The sequence below is a fragment of the Macrosteles quadrilineatus genome, unplaced genomic scaffold (genome assembly GCF_028750875.1).
Source record: "Macrosteles quadrilineatus isolate MER2022 unplaced genomic scaffold, UCM_ALF_1.0 Scaffold_31__1_contigs__length_1484076, whole genome shotgun sequence".
NCBI lineage: Eukaryota > Metazoa > Arthropoda > Insecta > Hemiptera > Cicadellidae > Macrosteles > Macrosteles quadrilineatus.
Genome location: NW_026542624.1, coordinates 256,703 through 281,936, shown reverse-complemented (window position 1 = coordinate 281,936; position 25,234 = coordinate 256,703). Strand labels below are relative to the sequence as shown.

General features: G+C 39.1%; 1 protein-coding gene across 2 annotated transcripts in view; it reads left to right on the top strand.

The window, feature by feature from the left end:
* LOC129005722 (LIX1-like protein) overlaps window positions 1-25,234 on the top strand; it is a 96,464-nt gene that overhangs the window by 33,544 nt on the left and 37,686 nt on the right. The window contains exon 1 of one of the 2 annotated variants that reach the window (XM_054434705.1): window positions 22,186-22,313. The exons of the other annotated variant lie outside the window; for it this stretch is intronic. Within the exon in view, the coding sequence (XP_054290680.1) occupies window positions 22,235-22,313 (79 nt within the window). The 5' untranslated portion in view covers window positions 22,186-22,234. Of the gene's footprint in view, window positions 1-22,185; window positions 22,314-25,234 lie in introns of those variants that run through there. 2 annotated transcript variants of the gene reach the window in all.

The window sequence follows — 25,234 nt, the reverse complement described above, 5'->3', positions numbered from 1 at the left end:
TATTACGTTGTAAAATGGAAATGGGAGTTTTTGTACACTTTTACGATTCAAGGCTAGGATTCGTTAAAGTGATTGTATTCCTTATTTCGTAAACTTCTTTGAACGCATTCCTCAGAGTATTTTTATAATTGAATTTAAATAGCGACTGATCTTTAAAATATCAAAGACAAAATTGTAGCTGCATTGTACCTCTTAGTAAAGAAAAAAGGCTAATTCAAGTTTGGAATTGATGTAAGGCCTACGTAAAATACTCATCGTAGAGAAGTTGTATGAATTTAATTTTAAGTCAAGATAATCATAGATTAAGAAGAAACTTAGAAAAAAGATATCAAAAGAGAAGTCAATTAAACGAATCTTAAGTAAACATAAATCAAAACTTTTATTCTGCCACAAAACGCTCAATAATCTAAATCGCCAATAGAAGCCCAAAAACTTTCACTCCCCTCTTAGTTATTCACCAAAACAAAGACGCCACAAAATTTATGGGCGCATTAGCAATTAAACGTCTGCCGGATAAGTGAAGCGGTAGTGTGGATAATTAGGGGGACAGGGGCGGTCTGGGGGGGGGGGCGTGGGAGAGGTAACGGACGCATTGATCTTACAACCAGTCCACGAGAGCCAAACAGTGGTCGCAACCGAGACACAGTGGCCGGTGGTCGCAACCGAGACACAGTGGCCGGTGGTCGCAACCGAGACACCGTGGCCGCTGGTCGGAACCGTGACACCGTGGCCGGTGGTCGCAACCGAGACACCGTGGCCAGTGGTCGCAACCGAGACACCGTGGCCGGTGGTCGCAACCGAGACACCGTGGCCGGTGGTCGCAACCGAGACACCGTGGCCAGTGGTCGCAACCGAGACACCGTGGCCGGTGGTCGCAACCGTGACACCGTGGCCGGTGGTCGCAACCGAGACACCGTGGCCAGTGGTCGCAACCGTGACACCGTGGCCGGTGGTCGCAACCGTGACACCGTGGCCGCTGGTCGCAACCGAGACACCGTGGCCAGTGGTCGCAACCGAGACACCGTGGCCGGTGGTCGCAACCGAGACACCGTGGCCGGTGGTCGCAACCGAGACACCGTGGCCGGTGGTCGCAACCGAGACACCGTGGCCAGTGGTCGCAACCGAGACACCGTGGCCGGTGGTCGCAACCGAGACACAGTGGCCGGTGGTCGCAACCGAGACACCGTGGCCGGTGGTCGCAACCGAGACACCGTGGCCGCTGGTCGCAACCGAGACACCGTGGCCAGTGGTCGCAACCGAGACACCGTGGCCGGTGGTCGCAACCGAGACACCGTGGCCGGTGGTCGCAACCGAGACACCGTGGCCGGTGGTCGCAACCGAGACACCGTGGCCGGTGGTCGCAACCGAGACACCGTGGCCAGTGGTCGCAACCGAGACACCGTGGCCGGTGGTCGCAACCGAGACACCGTGGCCAGTGGTCGCAACCGAGACACCGTGGCCAGTGGTCGCAACCGAGACACCGTGGCCGGTGGTCGCAACCGAGACACCGTGGCCGGTGGTCGCAACCGAGACACAGTGGCCAGTGGTCGCAACCGAGACACCGTGGCCGGTGGTCGCAACCGAGACACCGTGGCCGGTGGTCGCAACCGAGACACCGTGGCCGGTGGTCGCAACCGAGACACCGTGGCCAGTGGTCGCAACCGAGACACCGTGGCCAGTGGTCGCAACCGAGACACCGTGGCCGGTGGTCGCAACCGAGACACCGTGGCCAGTGGTCGCAACCGAGACACCGTGGCCGGTGGTCGCAACCGAGACACCGTGGCCGGTGGTCGCAACCGAGACACCGTGGCCGGTGGTCGCAACCGAGACACCGTGGCCGGTGGTCGCAACCGAGACACCGTGGCCGGTGGTCGCAACCGAGACACCGTGGCCGGTGGTCGCAACCGAGACACCGTGGCCGGTGGTCGCAACCGAGACACCGTGGCCGGTGGTCGCAACCGAGACACCGTGGCCAGTGGTCGCAACCGAGACACCGTGGCCGGTGGTCGCAACCGAGACACCGTGGCCGGTGGTCGCAACCGAGACACCGTGGCCGGTGGTCGCAACCGAGACACCGTGGCCGGTGGTCGCAACCGAGACACCGTGGCCAGTGGTCGCAACCGAGACACCGTGGCCGGTGGTCGCAACCGAGACACCGTGGCCGGTGGTCGCAACCGAGACACCGTGGCCGGTGGTCGCAACCGAGACACCGTGGCCGCTGGTCGCAACCGAGACACCGTGGCCAGTGGTCGCAACCGAGACACCGTGGCCGGTGGTCGCAACCGAGACACCGTGGTCGGTGGTCGCAACCGAGACACCGTGGTCGGTGGTCGCAACCGAGACACCGTGGCCGGTGGTCGCAACCGAGACACAGTGGCCGGTGGTCGCAACCGAGACACAGTGGCCGGTGGTCGCAACCGAGACACAGTGGCCGGTGGTCGCAACCGAGACACCGTGGCCGGTGGTCGCAACCAAAACATTCTTAACGTACAAATGTATATATATATAATTATATGAAGGTCTATTTAATTATATTTATCATCATATTTTACATTAACCGTTCTTAAACCATACAGCTTACAGCATCTTCAATACATTTACCGCGTCTAAATGAAAACGGGAATGCGGATTGGTTATGAGCGAGATGACTTGAAAAACAAGAGAACAATTGAGAACGGAGGGGCAATTACTGGGGAGCAGTTATGACTAGCGGTATTTCTATTGACGATAAAACACTGGAAATGAGCAAGAGGCGCGCTCCTACATAACGGAAACTTGGGCAAACAAACAAACAAACACAGGTAAACCACTTGGAGTTTGTTTTCGTTTCATCACCTCAGACACACGGTGCCGGCTTTTTAACACCAGGCACGGTAGTGGTTAGAACATGGAAGTTAAATAGTTCTCGGTATTCTTTAAAATGAAGTTTCCACCTTAAATAATGTGATTGTAAGATGTCCTAAAATGTGCAAATAAATTGTAAGAAAAATGATCAAACACCCAAAATATGAAAAGCTTTCAAAACACCTCCACAACAGGCAACCACTAAACGTCGGTTCCACGTCTTTATGTCCTGAAAATACGGCATAAGGGCAGCGCGCTACAAATAATCTGAAAACAGGCGAGACCTTCCTGGTCATAAAAGTGACGTTATAATCTGCACCGAGATTCGGTTGTCACAAGGTTATATTGCCCTCTTGGACCTGAACCCTCCTGTGGTGATTTTAGTGACCGTGGAGTCGAGGAGGATAAGCGAAAAGAGAGACCACCGAAATATGATCTTTGAAATGCAACTCTGGGACCAGCTGATTGGTGAACAGCCACTCATCCCAGGACGCGTCAAGTCACGAAATGAGTAAAGTGTTTGGTGTAAGTGGTCACAATCACTGGCACTGTCACTAATGAGAACATTAGGTGAGTGACTGTAGGAAGGTACAAGGGCCCCGGTCCAGACTATACACTATACAGCACTCTTTTGTAACGTAACATCGATTATGTAACTTGAAGATCTCATACGGGTTTTCCTTCCTGCCAAACGATCGGCTGAAATAAGTAGAAGCTTTGAACAAATAGTACGTTATCAAAATTGTCTACCAGTTGTCACACTGCTCTGTATGAAAGGCCTTGTGTCACCCATCGATCTCTATTAATACAGCATCGAGTATGTTAGCAAATATCCCATATAAGCTATTACCGTCATGGTAAGATCTTGACCCGGAATCGATTTTCTTTTTCATTTTGACATCCCCAGAGGCTAAAACACCATCCGTTCAAACTCATATATATTTTCACAAGTAAATTCATCCGATAGTAATGAAATGTGGTACAAACGTCTAAACCTACGTTTATTTAAACACATTCGCTAATCAGCATTATCGGACTATGGGGACAGGGTTCTAAGGTAAAAATTGGTTTTCCCCATATTGATTCTCAAAACATAAAATTTGCAATTTTTTCTAATCCATTTGGCATATTATGAGTATTTAAAAACTGGTTGCTGTTGTTTGCAGATGGTGGGTTGCTGATCGAGGAGAACGTTTAAAACAATAAAACAATAAAACAATGGAAATTTCATTTGTTAAACAACTTAAAAAAGTAAAAGTTTTATGCAGACCAAATGGAAAAATATTTTGCTGCTTCTAACACATCCCAAGAACTAAATAACTTAACTAAGCTAAAAAAGTAATACCCGGAAAACACTTAATTACAGCATCCTTCTTTCCAATCCAAAACGCACCAACATAACTCGAAATCGAAAACCCATAGGACATTGTAACTCGTCCAGATAAAATCTCGTTAAACAAGAAGCTCGTTACGATCGTTCTATAAATCGCAATCGAGCCGAGTATATTCGCCTGTCGTACGTCACGCCTCGTCCGTCGTCCGTCGTCCGTCGTTCGTCAGTCGGGACCGCGGTTGTATTTCTACGACTTCATCAGCTGGTGGTCATTAGTTGTCGATAAAGCGCAGCCGAAACTACCGAAGATCTGCCAATTAGTATGCCGTAGGACAGAAATACAACCGTTATAAACTAACACTACTTTATTGGGGGCGAATCATATAAATCGCCAGTGGCCCCCGGGCGAAATATGGAGCACATCAAAAATTACATTTTTAAAGCATTATGGCCTTAATTAAAATAGCCGGGTCTTGTGATATGTGTTATGGACGCTGCATTTGCATTCGCGAAACCCAGGGAACGGTCGGTGACGTTAACGGCGCGGGTAGGCTGTTTGTTGTGCGATTTATTCCAAGTGTTCTTCACTTTCGTACCAGGAATATGTTCGCTTACTGTGTGTAATTAGTGGATGTACAAATGAAACGTGCTGTAAATGTGTGTGGCGATGGGAAATGTACAATCGTATTTTTCTTATTCAGTATTCATTGGCCCATTTTGACGACCCTTGAAGTCTTTTAACAATGATCAACATCTCATTTTGTAGCTTATATTTAATTGCCAATTACGAAAAAACCTCACAGTATATGTACATCTTTTCTGAAATCGAAATGACACAAAAGATAGATTCAAACATAGTTTGTTTTGGAAGGAAAGAACAATATGGACTTGTTACCAGCTTACAAGTTACAGGGGGTCGGGCAATAGCCAATCTGTGCAACTGACGAAGAAATACTCAAACTAATGATTCCATAAAAAGTCAGCAATTATCACATTAATACATTGTACAAAGATTGTACGTAAAGACGTGTTCACTAATTTGCACAGAATACTACAGTATTTGTAATACTTTTCTTTCAATTAGAGGTCATATTTTTTATCAACGCCTCTTTAATTTTCCGATTGTCTTCATATTGTACAGTATTATCTTCCAAACCAAACGACATAAGAAGTCTCATACAAAATAAGGAACGAACGGGTATTTTAAAACACATTATCTCAGTTGATCAACTAAACTTAGTTTATGCTCTAAATTTACAAATTTAACATGAGAATGAAATGCCTAGTACACGGTATATTCTAATATTTTATTGAGTTCCGAGAAGACTAAATATTGTTTGAAACCACTCCACACAAAGTGGTATTGTGAAATATTTCTCTACATTTTACAGCAAAACTGTAACTCAATCCTTTATAATCCCGGAGAAGGACGTTTGACTGTTATCCTTGGCCGGATCAAAAGCTGATCTGTTTGCGTGGGCTGACGCCAGATTGACTTGTTGATTTATAAATTTTAATAAGGTATCGTAAAACATGGAAGGTTAACAGGAGAAATACAAATGAAATTAAGGACTGAATATGTGGGTTTGATTCGTAGGAAGAGAATGCTCATAGACGCAAGGACATTTGAATACGTCTTGGGTAGTGAAACCTTCGGATGAATAGTACAATCGGAATTTGTTATTGAGGTACTTGTTTGTTCTTCTCCTAGAGGTTAGGATAAATTACTCGTTTATTGCTGGAAAACGAGGTATTTACAATACTAAGGACTGACCGGATAAATAGGCCGGATTAACCGATGTGCTATAAAACTCATTATGTTACAGTTTACTGATTGCTAAATCACAAGTGTAAAACGGCCACATTACAAACACCCTACAAAGAGTAAAACAAGAATACGACCTTAAAAAGAAAAGCAAAAGTCTAACCGTAAAAACGGGTCATAGATTAGTTGGGTTTACAGTAAATAGTCAGGGTTCATTTTCTGTCCATGGCAAAATTTTGTCTACTTTTTAAAAGTGGTATGTTGAAAAATATTTTGACTACCCATGGATAATTATTTTGACGCTACTAGCGGGTTTTTCAATCCAAATATGAATTTAAGATGGATCAGATGTATTTTTGAGCGGAGCGAGCGAAGTTCTTATACGTCGACTCTTATTTGCATTTCACACGCAAACTCCTCCTAGACGGCTGAAACAATCATTTTCAAATTTTGCATGGCGATGAAGACCATATCGGTGAGTGCTAACATCTATATGGCGTTGAAAAATTCTCCAAGGAATGCGCCCCACTGGGTCTCAATATTTTAATGTAGGTAAAAATTATTTTGAAGCTTGACGGTGAGGGTAAATGGCATTAATAATGCCCTGATGACTCGGTTCAATTTTGTGGACGCGTCTGCGAACGCCACCTAGTATACATATTTGTTTTTGGCCAAGATCAGCTTTTTAGTTTCCAGCTGTTTCCCATCTTACTCTACAAATGGATCATATATCGAACAACATATTGAATGTCTAGGTACTTCAGTATCCAAAATTCAATAATTCGGCGGAAATTGCAACCACTCAGTTACATTTGTATATCCGGAAGTAAATCGTTCCTTTTATGTCTCATCAACTATAACAGTGAGACAAACTAAGGGAGAAAATTGAATTTCAGACTGTAACAACATCTGTGAGTGGTCCATTCAAATGTGTTCTTTTCTGATAAAGATATGCTTCAGCCGCTGCATATAGATGTGATGTTTACCTCGGTATCCAAAAGCTAATGAAGTGGGATGTATGAATGACTTTTGTAACTTGACTACTGACTAATGTCCTATTCATTAGACAGGCTCATTTACCAATGATCACAGCTATTATGGTCAAAATGTTAACCGTGGAAAAGTTGACGACTTTTCTCAGCATCGAACCAGTGACGTACCGATTGTTATGGCGAGTGCTTTACCTCCGAAGTGTTCACAACTACTAGTAAAAGCGATGTCCAATTGTAAGGTAGCCGTTAGGTAGAGTTACTATATTAACTTTTTCTGTTTCGAATCAGTGTCATTCTGAGTATTAGACTGGTAATATTACACTATTGCACTCAATTATCCAGATTCATCCGCTAGTAGATCATTTTGCAACCATATTCAACCAGCTTCTCATGTGATCACTCACTAACGTAAAGACGATACCATAAAGACCATGAAGGAAAAGAGGCAACAGTGACCTTTCCTAGGATCGAACCGGTGAGCTTCTGTATATTAGACAAAAATGTAGCCATTAGTTACACAGCTTATCTCAATCCATATTATAGCCCTTGGTCTACCTTTAACAAATAGCTATATTTCTTCTGTCTGTATTCCAAAATGTCAACTACAAGTGTGCTTTAACAAAAGTCTGCTTTTGTCTCAAGAACAGCTGACCGTCTTACTGATAGTAAAAGTAACAAAGGGGTGGGGTAGCTTCGTTTTATCGTATTACGTGTTACCTTTGACTATTAAATAGTCAATGGTGTTACGTATTTTATTTGTTTTAGTGATTTTACGTTTTGAACGTTTTAACATTCTTCCGCTTCCTTATTGTCAACCTTGTTAATGGAAATATTGGACCACAGACCTGGGGAGGTAAGATGCCTATTTTACTCAGCTTCATACACTAGATGATATCCTCGTCTCCCGCTGAGCTCCACTGGGCCGTGTCTGTCCCAGCGATACACGATCCGTCAGTGGGACTCGAGGCTCGGTGTCGTATGACTATTGACTACAGTGATGTAAGTGTAAAGACCCGGTGGGTGTGTACGACCGCCCACCTTTACACTGTACACCGCAGTGGTACTGTCAAACCCACGCTGGTCCGCACTCCGCCCGCACCGTGTAACGATACCGCTGCGGTCATGTGATGGGTCAGATGACGGAAAGGAGTTTTTGGAGAGTGTGAAAGGGATACTGAAATGTCCGGTCCTAAAGGGTTAATGGGGCTTATATATGTAAAGTACAAAAACAATTGGGCTTTGAATTGTTATAGCCCACAGAGGATGAACCAATAATACACAATGTATTTGATGGTCGGAATAAAGTGTAATGAGAAAGAATTGTTGAGCTTTGATATTTTGTGAGAGTTTCAAACTAAGTAAAGAGGAATCACAAGAAGGAGAGTACGGGATGTAGGAAAGTAGGTAATGCTGTGTAAAGTATTTAATAAATTGGAGAAATCTGTCAAGTTATGGTTATATTCGGCAGAACTTGAAAACCATCATGAGCTTCTAGACTTCACAGAATCAGGACACTGAACTTCCTTCCTTAATTTTCTTTGTGGCCCAGTATCCCAGCACGCTTTAAACCTGAAGCCCTGGAGCTCTGGAAGATGGTTTTAGTGTTTCGTGACACAATCATCTATTTTACACACTCCGGGCAGCAGTTCTGTGAAGCTTTTAGAGTAAATGACCATCCCCGAGGTCTTGGGTAATCTGAAACACGCAACGAGAGGAAGAGATTAGAGGAAAAACCAACGGACATTAGGGTATTTATAAATACAGAAAAAGTGTTGAACAAATCAACGCAAACTTACCTACAATGTGAGTAAAACCAATGTGCACTTAAACCTAGAAAACCGACATTATTTTGTTCAAGGTCTTACAGTTAATTGTAATAAGAGGTTTAAGAGGTATACACATCGTACAACATCTGCTCAGTAGTACGGTGTATTGTCTGACTTGCCAATGTGAAAAGGACTTGGCCACAATAAGATATTCTCTACAGATTAGAAAAACACTGTCAATCCAAGGGGAAGTATATTAACCAGGGCGCGTATACACCAGGGGGTATATAATTAAGTGATTGCAGGATGAGTGTAGAATGGAGTCGATAGCTTTATTACTGACTTGCATGAGCTGTTGCTAAAGCCAGAATTATTTAGTAAATTCCCGATGACCAAGGATATCTATGATTCTAGTGATTGTAATGATTGTAGCGATGAGATAGAACAGTCAATATCAATCAAAATATGGATTAATCATGCAATGTTTAATGTTAGTTTCGTTATTTCCGGTTATGTGGAGGTTTATGACCTATTTGTTTCTTGTTTTTGAACTATAAAAAACTAATTTAACCAAATAAAACTCTCTATTAACCATTGCTTGTGCTGTGGTATTAAAACGAAAGTGCAACAAAACAAGCTTCAGATCTTAAAATGAATTCTAAGTGTACTATGGTGACTTTCCTCAGGATCTGTGATCGTTAGGTTGTACCCAGCCTCAGTGACCCTCAGGTAAAGTAACATCTGACACTCAGATGTGACACAAGACTGAGTTTGTGTCACAACAACTAGAGTCTACAACTGATAGGACAGCCAATGAGCCGCTCGGTAAATTATGGGTTTGGAATAAGAATGAGATCGCTTGATACAATCTGACCGACTTTGGCCACTGACTCAACAGCACAGGAGGCTCGGAGATATTTAGTTTTCCTTCGGACAATCCAAGTTTTTAATATTTATATTTAAGTCCTAGACAAGGTTCCCAAAGTATCGATTTGAAAATAATTCCATTTCTATAAAATCTATTCAGTTTTAAATTATCACATTCGAGGAAAACAATCGTTGATATACGGCGTGTTGTCTAATACTAAATTTCTAGCAGACAAAAAAAAACTAATCAAGCAGGTAAATGTTATCAAATAATGTAAAATAAATTTTTCTTTCAGATTCTTAATTATTGATTAAGTCGTTATGGATTATGCTTTTCAGTCTTTGCAGGGAAACGTACTGCATTACTGGCTCTGAACAATGGACAGAACCTTTTTTTCTCTTAATTGAACTTTGGTAACTTTGAAGATGTTATGTTTTAATATTTGGTTGTGATACCATACTGTTTACATTCAACGACTGTTTACAAATACTTAATTTTATTTATGTTATACAGTCTTAAATGAGCAACAAGAAACGTGCAAGAAACAACAAAACTACTACTATAAAAACCTGAGGAAACCAACCTAAAAATTGTTTTCAGCTGATCCATAATAATCATTCTTAAAGCATAGTTTAATCTATCCATATATTGGATTCTTTTAATATACATTCAATACGAATACAACGTATGTCCTCTGTGTTTATAACCGCTATGCACCGGCCGAAATACTGTACCGCCCTCCAATTCTCCTGTTAGGCAGAGGCCACCTCTGACCTCTGCCTAATATTATCCGCCCATCTGATAAAGCTACCGAGCAGAAAGACTGCTACCTCAGTAAAATGTTCAAATACATTTTGAACCAAACCCATCGGACTGTTCTTTGACGTTTATCCTACTTATACTCGTTAATAGTAATTTTAACTTCATGCTGGGCTTGCGTCTTGTCAAATCAGCTGATTTCTACGTTTACGTTACGTATTTCCATGTCAATTGTGTACGACAAATTACTGTTTTTAGGGGAATATATGGGGAATAAGCTATTACCGTAGATCTAATGGTCAGACCTGGATCCGGGATTGTATTAGAATGTATGTTATTTCTGTGAAGAGTGCTTTTGTAGTTTGTATTCTGTTTGGAGACTTTTGGTTTTTGGCACTATCCCATGCACCAGATCATGAATATTTACTACCACCCCGCCCAGGATGACTCACTCGGTTAAACACCGCAATCACCAGTGCCACATTATAAAATTCCAAGTGCAACCGATTACAAAGTTTCCCTGCATCTAAGTGAAAATGGAAACAAAAAGTGTAAGGATAAAGAAAATAGTCGAGGGAAGTGCTCAAGGCGAGTTAGTGTTTATCATCAAATCGTCTATAATAGTGCAATTTACATGCACGCACCAACCGACATCGCATTCCAAATTGGTACAAGATTGCTATAGATCTAAAATACATTTAATTATCCGTACGCTCGATATGGTCATTTATATGCAAATCGTACCGCGTAACGGACGGGACGAGACGCACAAAAACGCTCATGCACCACCGGCGCGACCGGCGACCGGCGATCGTTTTATGCAAAATGACCTTAATCGGTCTACTTTGCGCGGAAAAATATTGCATATACTGACTTTTCACGCGTACAAGCAGCCCATTACGGTCGCCATCTTGGAGAGAGCCGGTCATAAAATAATTCAAGGAAATTACGAAGCTTTCCTTCGACAAGACAAATTATTTCAATCACGAGGTTTTTGCGGTGCATCGTCCTTTGCGAGAGTGGTGGTGAAAACCTGTCACGGATTGTATGGATGCAAAGGTGTTTACGAGATGTGGTATTAGTTTTTCCCCGTCTTGTTTCGTTGTGTTATGTTGGTTTGTTGTGGGTTTATTCAAGAGCTGTAAAATTACGTAACCTAATTTTCTATACATCAAAAATAGTTTATACATTACTATTTTACATATACGTACTTGAACCACATTTCTTATTGCGTGTTTAGATTTAGGAGAAATGACAGCTGCTGTATCTTTAAGTGCCCCGTTTTAAACAATTTGGCTGACAGAAGGCTATTCGATCTAAATACGTCCATATTGTTATTTTTATTTCCTTCTAACTAAGCATTTCCTATGGTTAATCTTTTTACACCGTTACAGCTTCAGACTAAATTGATCACATGTTTTATGATTTTAAGGTTCAAAAATTCGGCATCGGGTTTGTTTGACTTTTAAAGAATAAGGTCAAAACAACCATACCTTAACCATGTCTCTTATACTATAAACAACATTTCCTTTGAAATTACAACCGAACACTTTCGTAAATCATTTGCCTCAAACAATCTATGCGGAGACTTTAACGCTCTACGACACAGAAGCAGCATACATTCAACTTAGAATCATGCGTGAATTAATATTTCACAATTGTTTTGATTTTGCTCTGATAATTGTCATCAAAACATATTTTGTGAATTGGATGAAACATACGTTTTGTAATTGTCCTTAACATAACATGATCGGACTAAAATTTACAATTTATCAATAATCAAGTTTGTATTAAAACCTACATAGAACGTTGCCTGTACTGTGCCAAACAACCCATTAACTCCTTCAAAGACCTCCACAGGAAGGGAAATGTAAACAAAACGGAATCTCTCATCGAACCTCGAACGTGACTGAGAAATCGGCGGGTAAATCACCTCTCAACAGCTGGAATCATCCGGTCATCAATTGAACCATAGCGGCAACGATCGGTTATGATAAAGCAAAGTAAGGTGACCTTCGCGAGGTCAACAAATAGCTCAATCCAACAGCTGATCAACTTAATCACGTGACTACGCCGCATTGTTGCGTGCGCGAGAGTATACTGTATGAGACGCGCATGCGCTGTGGGCTGATTTTGTTCTGCGCTTGCGTATCGGTTGACTGCGCATTGCAATTTGGGTGCGCTGTTTGGAAAGTATTTTGTACAAACGGGATGAGATCCACTAATCTTTGTGGTTAGGCTTTTGCGGACCTTTCTTTATGTGTTGAGGGATTTGCAGTGTCAATCGCGTTCTTAGATTAAATTAACTGTAAGACGTATGTTCTTTCCTGTGAATTTCATCAGATAATTCGATTGACACCCATAAACCCTACGAAAAGATATACGGTAATTATATTAACAACTACCTATATATTGTGAAGTGCTTTGGTAATCCTTTCCCACAATACGCTATTCGATGCGCTGTCTTCTGAAAATTCAATTATGAAAAAGAACTACAGTGGGATTTTTTGAGAGTTTGTCTAAATCACCATATTATTAATACGGATTGATAATTAATAGCATTTTGTTCGTTTCTCAATTAACTTTCACAATAATCTATGCTTGAACATGTATTTACTAAGGCCATTCTGTTTCAGGTACGAAAATAGAAATTACTTGACTCAATGTAAGTACGATTCCCACTTATGCTATAGTGTATAAGCCTCGACTGATATGGACCTTGTTCCACCTTACCTAATATTCGACCTAATTGATGCTGGACCTTGTTGATCGATCTACATCAGTTCAAAAGGTCTACTTTACTATGGAGCTGCATCATCCTGACTGTTGTCGATGAATCGGAAATCGAGAACATTGCTTATTGTTCGAGAACATATATTCTATCAGTTAGGAAATTTCAAAGGTAAATGCCGGGATTTGAATATATCATGACGCCGATCAGAATTTCAATTGAATGTGAAGGAGGAACTCTGGAACTGTATATGCTAGTTTTATCTATTCTATCTATCTATATATTAATAGGCAAGCATGTTTCTTTAAAACCTTTTTTCTCAGCTCGTGTGCATCGTAGGGAAAATCTACGCATACTGTTAGAAAGCTATTTTCCTGTAGGTGTGCAGAATCCCTTTATAAATTAAAATAGGCTCAAAAATAAGCACAAAAAATGAATTTAAAATTTTGAAAAATTTAACATGGATATTATGAGTTGCCATGCTGGTGACGAAATAACAACGAAATATAAACAGAAAATCAAAACAAATGGAAGAAACTCCAATCACATGTTCTATTCAAAGTGTGGAATGAAAGTAAAGAAGTCTGTACATTAAATATTTTTGGTCGAGTTTCGACCACTGGACGACCTCTAGTACTTATTTAATACGCAAGCAGGTTTTTTGTGACAATTACTCCTCCGAAACTACTGAACCAATTGACATGTTTTTGGTGTCATTGGAAAGAGGGTAACGTGAAGTTGTGCAGGAAACTTTCTTTTTAGGGAAATAATGAGAGATTGAGGGCCTGGAGCCCTTTAAAGTTTCGTATTTCTCCATAAGGATAACATGGGATATAATTTTTATTTACAGAAACATATGTTTGTTACTTGAAAATAGTCAAAGGCTACTAGATAATAATTGCTGTGTATTATGACTCTTAATGTATACCTACTACATTTCAATCAAGGATTGTGTACCTTAATGTTTACCCATAATGGATCTTACTTTATTTTAATGCTGGGAATAGTAAAATTTAGTGGAGAATAAGTTACCATGATTTAGAAAACTTTACTATAATAATGTATGTATTTAAATCATAAATCTTTGACATTATTAATTCATTTGAAACTAAACAGCTGATCGACAAATCAAACAAATCATCTACTTCATGTGAATAATGTTATTACACAACCATATTTTTTTTTACCAATATCTTGATACCTTTTTACCTGTGGGTGTATTTTGAGTTTGCAGTTATGAAAGCACCAAGCCAAGTAACTTTTATCAAATGTTCTTTATAAACTAACAGTATTAATGAATTACTACATGAACTTGACAAGTTAGGTAATTAATGGCCAGTATGCCAAGGGGAAGAAGAGTGAGTCCTCAAAAGCAGACGAAAGCGGAGACATCCATCTAGAAAATCCAACTGAGTTTTTAAATATAGAGGTCAGTGGATTGCCAAGACACAGATTAGACTAATAAAAGGGGGCAGGGGAATTATTGGTGAGGAATAAATACTCAAAAATCAATAAACAATCATAAAGGGCCTTATTAATGGCACAAGGCTTCATGTGATCAGAATGGTTAACAACTTAATAGAATGTAAAGTCTTAACTGGAACAAGTGAGTGGGGACGTATTTTGATTTCGAGGATAAAAATTCACCCGTCTGAAAAAACTTACCTTTTAAAATGGAAAGATGCTAATTTCTGTTACCTTTGGCATTTGCAGCGCTGTTCTTACCCAGGCCAATTTCAGTCATGAGCAACTACATTATATGTTGTTTTAAGTAAGGCTACATCTTTTAATAGGATACGCATATTCGTTACGGAAAGCTCTGACCAGGGTAATCTTCCTGAAGGTAACTTTAAGGCTAAAATCGTAGTAGGTATTCATGGAAGTGCTTTTGTGATTAAAATATTGTTTTTTAGTGTTTATTTTTAAAAGTGTGTTTTCTTCAAGCAGCATTTTTATGACCCTCAAAATATGCTACATAGGCCTATTGGTTTGATATTATAAAATGTTTTGTTAAATGTGTTTTAAAAATCTTTAAAAATAACTACCCTATAACCTTGCTCGCTGCCTATAACATACTTGAACTTGAACACTTGTTAATTTACTAAATATAATACACATTACAGCTAGAAAATGGCTGGACTGCTTCCCTTCCAAGGCTTCATTATTACTGTTTAATTTTTGTCGTCGAGTCAATAGGTATATATAATACGATGAATTTGTTTTCTAAATTCATATGTTATTTTGCGGGGCATTGAGCCGCACAGGTTCACTAGTTAATATACTAAATACCGTGATTGGTACTTAAGTTTGATATTCCTCAAATTTACAACCAATGGTAAAACTCAGTAAGTTTTTGTAATGCTGCCTCCTAATCGATTTCAATTACCCTGTGGGTTGAGCCATACCCAACAGAATGTTTCTAGTACAGTTTTACTTCGGCTGATAGTCGAGCCGGTTCCTCGTGGACGAAATTATTTAATCATTTATGGCCATTAATTACATGTTTATACGATAGCTGCCGATTTCCTTGTAATAATGTCACGTAGGCTTTGCTATAGATCCCATTCCCATGACGGCCCTCCCGTTACGAATTAAAGTGAAAACGCTACGATTTTATGGGACTGTAATCAAGATCACTTACGAAGGCTATAAAAGTAGTTACAGTATTTAAATTTACTACCCTAACTGTAGTTGGTGAAGTAATTTGTAAGTTTGATGGGAAATGTAAGAGGTATGTTATACGTTAAGAAAGTAGTAAGGTTTTTTTATGATTTTTATTGATTGTTGTGTAACAACCCTACCGTAGTTATTTTTACTCGTACAAAATCTGACAAGTCGTTTTAACTCTTCCTCATCGAAGATATTTTCGTGTATGCCACTTAACAGTTCTTATTGTTACATTTAAAAACATTTCACATAGCTATCTAGTGTATTCATTTTCTTCCATATTAAAAACTCACCTGTTTTATTAAATCATCATCATTGATACAATCCCATGTAGTGTATCTAAATCGTTGTGTCTTGTGGTTAATGCAAAGACAAATTAAATAACTACCACGATTTTCTATGAATACTTATCATCCCCTTATTTTCCTCCACGATAATTTTGCAGGTCTACCATTAATTACCGCCAAGGAACACTTAAGTCTTAAAGCACCAACTGCCTTATGATATATCTCTAGACAAAGCATGTCAATCACCCACACATAGTTGTCGAAGTAAGTTATAAGATCATTGAAACAGCAGTCAATAAAATTCATTTATCTGAGTACTTCTAACTTTTAAAGTTACCATTCAAGATCTCTAGATTCTAGTGTCGACAAACTACATGATATGCCTTTTGGAAGCCTTATCATTAGCCAAAACATAGTTGTTGAAATAAATTCTAAGATGTTGGAAACAGCAGCCAAGAAAATCACTGTGTAGGAGATGAGATCCTCCGTGTACTATAGTAACGATTGATTATATCTTTTAATTTGTTCTGCAATTACACCAGAGTACACTCTAGCTAGATCCTAATGTCAAAACTACATGATATCCCTCTTGGTGGAATTGTCAATCATCCACACACGATTGCTGAAGTAGATTCTAAAACCATTGACCTAAAAGTCAAGAAATCTCCTAGTACTCCTACAATATCCCTACAATATCGCTAAAACATTTCCTCCAACAATACCACACTCAAGATTCTAGAGACAACAATTGTTGACTCTATGACTGTAGTTACATTATATGCATCTTGAAAGCCTTGTCGATCACCAAAACATAGTTGTTAAAAGTAGATCATTGAAACAGCAGCTAATTAAATCTCCGTGTACTACTTATCATCTTTTAGTTTTTCTCTGCAAGTCCACCAAAATACCATCTAGCTCTAGATGCTAGATTCAAAAAGTACATGATATCCCTCTTGTCAATCATCCATACACGATTGCTGAAGCTGATTCTAAAATGATTGAAACAGCAATGATGATATATCTTAATAATCTCTACCATTTCATCTCCTGCAACACCACTCTCTATATCCCAGAGACAACAACTACAGTACATGATATCCTCTCTCGGAGGCCTTGTCAACCACCCACACATAGTTGCTGAAGTACATCCTAAGATCATTGGAACGTCAGTCAAGATACTCTGAGCACTTATCATCTTTTAGTTTTGCTCTGCAAGCCAACTAGAGTGCACTCTAGATCTCTATATCCCAGAGTCAACAAGTTCATGATATCCTCTCGAAAGCCTTGTCAATCACCCACACATAGTTGCTGAAGTAGACGATCTCTGCGAGACTGCTTGCAGACTAGAACCGAACCTTTGTCTCTGAGACGTCAATGACCTTCCTCAAGGCTCTATATCATTGCCATCGCAACGTTTGGTCAATGAACGCCGACACTGACCTAGACCTACATCCGCTTGGTCCACATCTCGTTTATTTCCCGGGGGAATCTGCCTTTTAAAGTTTAAAGGGCGACAATCGTGACTTTGTAAGTTGCTGTCTAAAAACCGCTGCATGACTTAGTGAGTATGGTCAAACGCTTGTACTTGTGTAGAGGTACAATTGTCCATATTCAATTGTACAATTGTATAGATCACAGTGCGTTCTTCTTCGTTCGTTGGTTCTTCAAATATCACATAAAACTTCAGTCGGAAATTATTTTGTATTAACGGTTTTTGAACTAGCATTCTCATGGCGCATTAAAAGCTGTTTTTATTTATTGTTAATTACACTTGCTTTCCACGTTTGGTCCAAATCACTTAACCTACATTTTCGACTGCATATAGACAAATAATTGCCCCTTCGCAAAATAAAACAAACATACAGAAAGAATACAAAGGGTACATAAAAACGCCTTATTTTTTTGTATTCAAAATTTGTATCTTTTAAACTATTGATGATCTGTATAAAAGGCTAAGCTAGTCAGGGTACGCCACCTTTTGCATTATTTCCCAGACATCAGAAATATTTCAGCTATTTGCTATTTGATCTTTTTGAATTTGGTTTTGATTTATAGGAATTAACAAAAAAGTGTTAGCCTTCCTGGGGTTGTTGGTTTTTTTTTCGAAAAATTTGCTATTTCTCAGTAATTTAAGAATGGCTACCTTTTTGAAACAGAAAAAGGGGATTTGGTTATTTAGTATATTGTTACTTAAAATTTTATAAGAAATTTTATAATTTACTATATCCTTACTAACTTTAAAGATTTAAATCAATAAAGCGTACATATCTCAATCAAGCAGTAAAAAACAAATGTTAACCTTGATTTTCGTTTTTATTTCTACCCTTAAAACCTGCTACTAAATTGGTTGTACTCGCCTACTAAACCCTCTGTATACTTACAACTGTAAATGGAAGGGTTAAAGACAAACCACTGTTCCACATACAACATTCTCTTGGCTTGTGACGTCACGGCCGCCCTGGAGGTTGTAGCTCCTCACGGTCACTCACAATCGATTTGCCCCCACCGTGTAATAACTGCACTATCCATTACTTCACTTCCTGTTGCATATGTAACTCGACTAGTTATGCGCTACAACTAGCGTGCAATAGACCGGATTAGACGGGTTCTTAGCTTGTTGTTCACTTAAACAGGTCAAAATTATCAGAATTTTGTTCAGAATGTTCTCAACGCTTGCCAGTGGTGTTTATACCAAGCGGTAAAAAAGGATAGGGATGCGTTAGAGCAGTTCTTTGGTGGGCAGACGAATCTTTAGTCTAAAACAGTAATAGTTAGATTGCACTGTCGGGTTCAAAATTTGAATGTTTTCAAATTTCCCTCAATGGGTACCGATAAATTGGCTACTCAGATAGTACTTAAGTCAGCACAGTACACTAAAGTGCTAATTTTGACCTGTCCACTTCCAACGTCTTCTTTCATACACTAAGATAGATTTGCCTACAATTTTATTTAAACGATTTTGCTATTGTTTCTAATACTTCTCCGTTATTTCCCTTTGGGCCGACTGATGAATCTCCATTGCTGCTTGTGAAACACATCCGTAATCAAAAGTATTCGTTAACTTTAGCGCCAAACGTAGTCAAACGATCCTTGATGTAGTTAAAATTAACTGTTGATTTTAACTACATCAAGGATCGTTTGACGCAAAAACCATTTTATATTGCAATTTTCGATCCAGAGGCTAACCCATCATGGAAAAAATAAAAGTATTCGCCTGCGGTTTGGTTTGAAACTTACAAATAATATACTTTTAGCTTTCTCAAAGAGTTAATCGCAATGTTATTTCCATCACATGAACAGAAACGCTGCCTAGCTAAGTACAAACTTCGTTTGAGATTTAAAACTATATTTGGCCATTTGGCTCTTCTTCTTTTTAATGATAAGTTTCGTAGATATTTTTACCCACAAATATTACTGTGTTTAATCATGTCGATGTCGTTTGATGGAACAAACTTGTACTATCAATACTTCAATTCGTCGATGCTTCATGGCATTTTGTGCATACTGAGCAAGCAACTAGATAGAAACCGCTTTGATTGCCGTTAACAAATCAACTCGAAAAATAAGAAGAGTGGAAAGTGGTAGAAGAAAACACAAGCCTGTTCTAGTTATTAACCTCGATATTAACGTATTATTATGATTAAATATCAAACAGGCCTCTGTTTACAAACGCGTCCATAAGTTTTTATTAATTTCGCCTTAAAACCTGACAATAGTAAAAGTTATAGAATTATTTTGAACTTTGAAAAGAAGGGACTTTAATAACTGTGCGTATTCAAAACTTCAATGTCTCGTTTTCAAATAAGGTGTTTAACCGGTAGTCTAGGGAAAGAGTATAAAAAACCATTTTACGCTTTCTCAATTTTCTTTTGCCAAAATAAACTTATCACACACTTTAAAAAAAAATTCTATATTTCGGCATTAGCCTTCTTCATGAAACCTGAAGATCTATATTGATGCCGAAATATAGAACTTTTTTAAAAAGTGTGTGAACTTTTTTAAAAAGTAAGTTTATTTTGGAAAATGTTAGCCGTTTGGCAATATTATGAAGAATCAATTTTCTTTTGGGGAGTGTTATAAGTAAACATGCTACACCTGTTGGAGATTTCAAACACCTTCGCTGAATCTTGTCCATTAGTTTTGCCAATGTTTCACAATCCTAGTGACGAATTTCTTTGCAGATATCGGCACTTTTTACCCTAGACCTACCATTGATACCCGGGTTCTACCTGATCTCTCAAAGACTACGGGTTTCCGATAGTTTATCACCATTTTTTGCCCCTTTTCGACAATTCATTGTTGTTTCCCGAGGCAATATTTTAAATGAGGTATAATTCTCTCCGCCCTTCATTCAAGATGTTCCCTTCAATTGGTCTCAGTTCTCTTCAAATTCTGCCCATTTTTTGTCGATAGAAACTTCCCAACTAATTCCTCAGATCTCTGGGGTCAGTATCGCCGTTCTGTCTTTTTCTCTCGATTGGTGTATTATTGGTAGCAATTGTCGTGTGTTTTTGGGTCGAGTTTATGGTTCACAAACAGATAAATCAAAATAAACAACATAAGAGTTGTGTACATCAATAACTGCCAAAGAATAACTCAAGCTTCTTCGAACAAAATCTGCTTACTCTAGAATTGAAATAATTGAAACCAAAACATGTTTGTTTTTTCAAACACTAAAAGACTTTAGAACAGTCTTGTACATCTATGAATTGCTCGGTTTCGGTTAGGCTATTTGCACAAACCTTATAAACAACTTGACATGTGTATATAAATATATAACTAATGTAGGTATGTATAAATATTTATAAAAACATATATTTCCCTACAGTCATCTGACAAAGTGGGATTCCTTCCACTGATTATTGTACAGAAAGTTGCTAATTGCTGCATTTACTTACTTTTGCCGCGCTCCAGTATTCCAACCAAACAACACAAATCAGCGAGCTTTCATTTGGCACGTAATCCGTGTCTCAATTACGTTATATCAATCTGTAATATATTGATAGTCAACCTTAATTGTTATGGTAAATTATGGTATGAAATTGCCATAATTTTGCGGCATTTTCTATTAAAGAACAAATTCACTCAACTATGAGTTTTTGAAAACTAGATTTAACCAAAGACGATGAGTTCTAAGAAACTTACCATATTACATCATTTAAAGCATTTGTTGAAATTTCTCTACAATCCGAAATCAACTATGATCGATGTCGAGTACATGTCCCACTTATCGGGAGGTAAATTGTATAGTGTGCGCATTTTTGTTATAGGAGGTAAGTACAGCCTACAATTAATTAAAGCATTTTTTTCTGGTGTAAAATAGCAGGCCTAACTAGATCATGGTGTTTTTTCACCTAAAGAGTCTAAGCTAATAATTAGACGATGGTTTTTACTGTTACCGTTTAGTGACAACCCCTAAATAAGCATAAATCCTTAAACATTAATTGAAAATATTTTATTTCAAATATTCAAGCATCATTGCGTTCATCTAATATCTATATTACTGGGCATAGGCAAGGGCTAAGCCAATTTAATCAGTTTTAATATAAATTCAAATAATAAATACAGACCACTAGAAATAAATTTGTATCAACAATCATTACTAAATAATATGTCATTGCAACTAGAATAACAAAAATAATTCATTAGCCTATAATATTTATGATAAGTATTTATTGATATCTTATGCATATAGACTCGCAACGGTGCATGTAATCATTTAAGATGGGCTGCTGTGTGGTTATAACGCTTGCCTGATAATTAAAAGATCACAGATTGAATCCTGGGACCAGTCAGTAGCTTTTGTTCACTGGTCTAGCCTGAAGAAATGTGTAAAACGCTTCCGGGCTAGAGACAAGCGTCCTATTAAATGATATGGAAGTAGGACAGAAAAAGTACAGACACCAGTGAGTGAACCACCCATAAAAATCTTTAAAAATCAAACAAGAAGAAAATCAAAAGTAAAACAAAGCCACAAACGTAGAAACAATAACTGTTTGACGGCTGCAGTAGTGTGCGGCCTACTCCCGCCCCCCCTGCGCGGACGTTTTTATTTTGTTTTTTTTTCGTCCAGCAGGTTTCTCCAGCGGCTCTGCCCGTTCAGTGAGTCTCTGGCGCGTTGCTCGCGTACGTCCTAAACTTCTAATTCTCACCGTTCAACCGGTCTTTTTTCGGTAGCGTCTCGTCCTCTAATCACCCTTCGTGACACATGTCCCAGTAGCCATGATGGTGTTTGCTGACCAGTCCCAGCTGCCATGGTTCCAGCAGGAGCCCGTGGAGATGGAAGTGTGTTCCATGCGCGGTGAGTTTCCATTTCCATGAAAAGTTGAAGTGAAAGTGTGTTTTACCAAAAGATTGTACAGTAAGTCCTGAGCTGGTATAAGCAATATCTTAGGAAATGCATAAGGTTCAAGTGTCCTTGTTCTTTGTTGTGCTACGTCCGGTTGGTTCCACTTCCACCTCAATGTACTGAAATGTTACCATTATATAAAAATGTGCGTTTGGTCCTAGAGTCTATTGTATAAAGAATAATTAAAATATGTATATCGGTGTTTGGAAATACTATAAGTACTATTAATGAACCACTGTTTGATTTGTTGGGTTGGGAGCCCATTTCCACCTCAGTATCGTGAAATGTAGTCGAAGTCTCTACCTTTGTATAGACTAGCGACAATTTGAAAAAAAGGTTTTAGACTAATCAGCAGTAGTTCAATTGGAATCCAATAATCCCCTTTACGATGCTTGGTTTACTTATGTTTCCAGTTCCATTTCCATCTGAGTACTACGAGAAAGATTTGAAAATTAGTCGTAAAACTAAGAGATACTTTAATTTTCTTATGTTATAAACTGTAGCATATATTGTTCGTTTGCTTGGTTAGGTTACGTTTACATTTCCATAAAGCGTCGAAGTGAAAGTTTCTATTGGCTCAAATGTTTTTGTGTGAAGGGACTACTGTAAACTGTACCAGATTCGTAGAATTATCATGATGACCTCCATGATTGTTTGATTTATGATAGTTGGCTTTGTAAGGTTATGATTCCGTTTCCAGTAGAAAATTCCAACAGAGATGTCAAGTTTTGAAAAAGAACTCACTGTCAAAATATTTATATCCATGAATGCTGTGGAAACAATCAAGTCAAAGGAAAGTCTGACTCGCAATAGTAAAAAAAACGCGTTCGTCATAAACCTATTAACCTTAAATTTACGAAGCACTCAGTGTCAAGGAAATGTTCTTGCTCTAAATAATTGTTTTGTTGAAAACAATCCTTTAACATACTTTTATATCATGTTATGGATGGATGGCAGCGTTCTGTCCAAGGCCATTGTTGAAGCACGAATAGTGAAGCAAAAAGTATGTCCAACTCAAAATATTTTTGAATATCTTCATTTTTCCAATCTCTTGTTTTACCCGAGAGCGTTATGTCTTTAGTGTGTTAACTCACTAAACTTTATGGGTATTTTCACTTTAAAATCATTCTATAACACTATGTTTTACCTGGCAACATTGTATCTCTAAACACTAAGTATTCCAGACAAGCAATGAGCTGTCGCAGCAACAGGAACGTTGTTTTAGTCACTGTCACTCACAAATCTCCCTTAAAGACACGAACAGTTGTGTTTGTAAACTCAACCATTCGTCCAGGCAAGTAGAAAAATACGTAAACAACACTTGTGGTAATATATTTATACTTATCCTGTTTACTCACAAGACGTTAAATACTGTACACATAAAAGATGGTAAGTGATGATCGATTTTGATTGGACACTCAAATCATCATCAGACCCGAATAGGCTCATAGGCGAATGACAACAATCTTAATGGCGTCCCATATACAATTGGCTACCGGAAGTACGGGCCGAGAAGTTTCTATAAGTCCAACTGGAGTATTAGGGTTTTATCCTCTTCTTGATACATTCTTTGTTGAAGTGAATATCTGCAATCTTCGTAGAAATCTTGATTCTTGTAGCCCTATGAAGCAAACTTTGCTTGACTAGCTTCACTAAATTACTTTTTGATCAGCATCGAACGTGTTATTAAATTACCTGTAAGTCCAAAAATACGTCAAATAACACTTGTAGTAATATATTTGCACTTATACTGTTTACTAACAAGGCGGTAAATACTTGTTTTCATTTGGAGAAATATCCTCTGGATCGTTATTAATCATTATTATAATCTAAGGCTTACCTTACGATCCAATTGATGAATCGTAAGGTAAGCCTTAGATTATAATAACGGTAAATACGTATAAAGCACGTTTTCGTTTGGACACTCTAATCATCATCAGACCCACCTTTTATTTTCTATGTATCTCTTGTGTTAAAAAAAATATAGGTCTTGTGAGTAAACAGTGTAAGTGTAAATATATTGTTACAAGTGTTATTTGACGTATTTTTGTACTTTCAGGTAATGTAATAACAAGTACGATGCTGATCAAGTAGTTATCCAGCTAATAGCAATGAGTTGACGGAGCATTTTCTTCGAGGAAAGTTTACGAATCGCTGTCAAAAACCTCCCTTGTTTGAGCCTAAGCCTGTACCCTCTCCCAATTCAAGTCAAGTAGTGCGTTGTCGAAGTCGAAGTATTTACAACCAAGTTCGGTAAAGTTAAGTGAAGGACAATCGCTGTCAAAAATCTCCCTTTAGCCAAAGCCTGTTTTGGCTGGCAGCGTAGTCTCCAAGCCAAGTTGTAGAAGCAATGAGTTGTTAGCCGCTCGGCTCGGTGCCGTTTGCATATAAACATTACATTAACGGCCACTATGTACAGGATCTTCAGGCGAGATGGCATCTGATCCACCTTACCTCTGCAACCTTGTTCGACACTGAGTTCATCTTTTTTCACAGGTGTGGAATTTCAGGTCGTCCTACGCGTCTAGGATCGATCCGTCTAGCGGACACTATGTTGCGATTCGATCAGATGTGGGCTGGGTGTGATACGCTGGGAAACTTGAGGAAACAGATCGGTGGATTATTTAACCATAAAATACCACTTATCAACTAACACTGGAGAAGGCGATCGATTCTGTGCTAAAGAGCTACGGTAATGCGTGGAACAGTGTCAGCTCATAGCCCTAGCGATGGTCCTTGTTGAGTCACGGGAAAGTTACTGTATCCTCGTTAATCTCACCACCAGCATGCGCACCAGCCAGCGGTGTGACTACCGGAATATTGTGGAGAGATATTATGTCAGTAGAAACAATGCCGGATCATCAGCCAGCGGT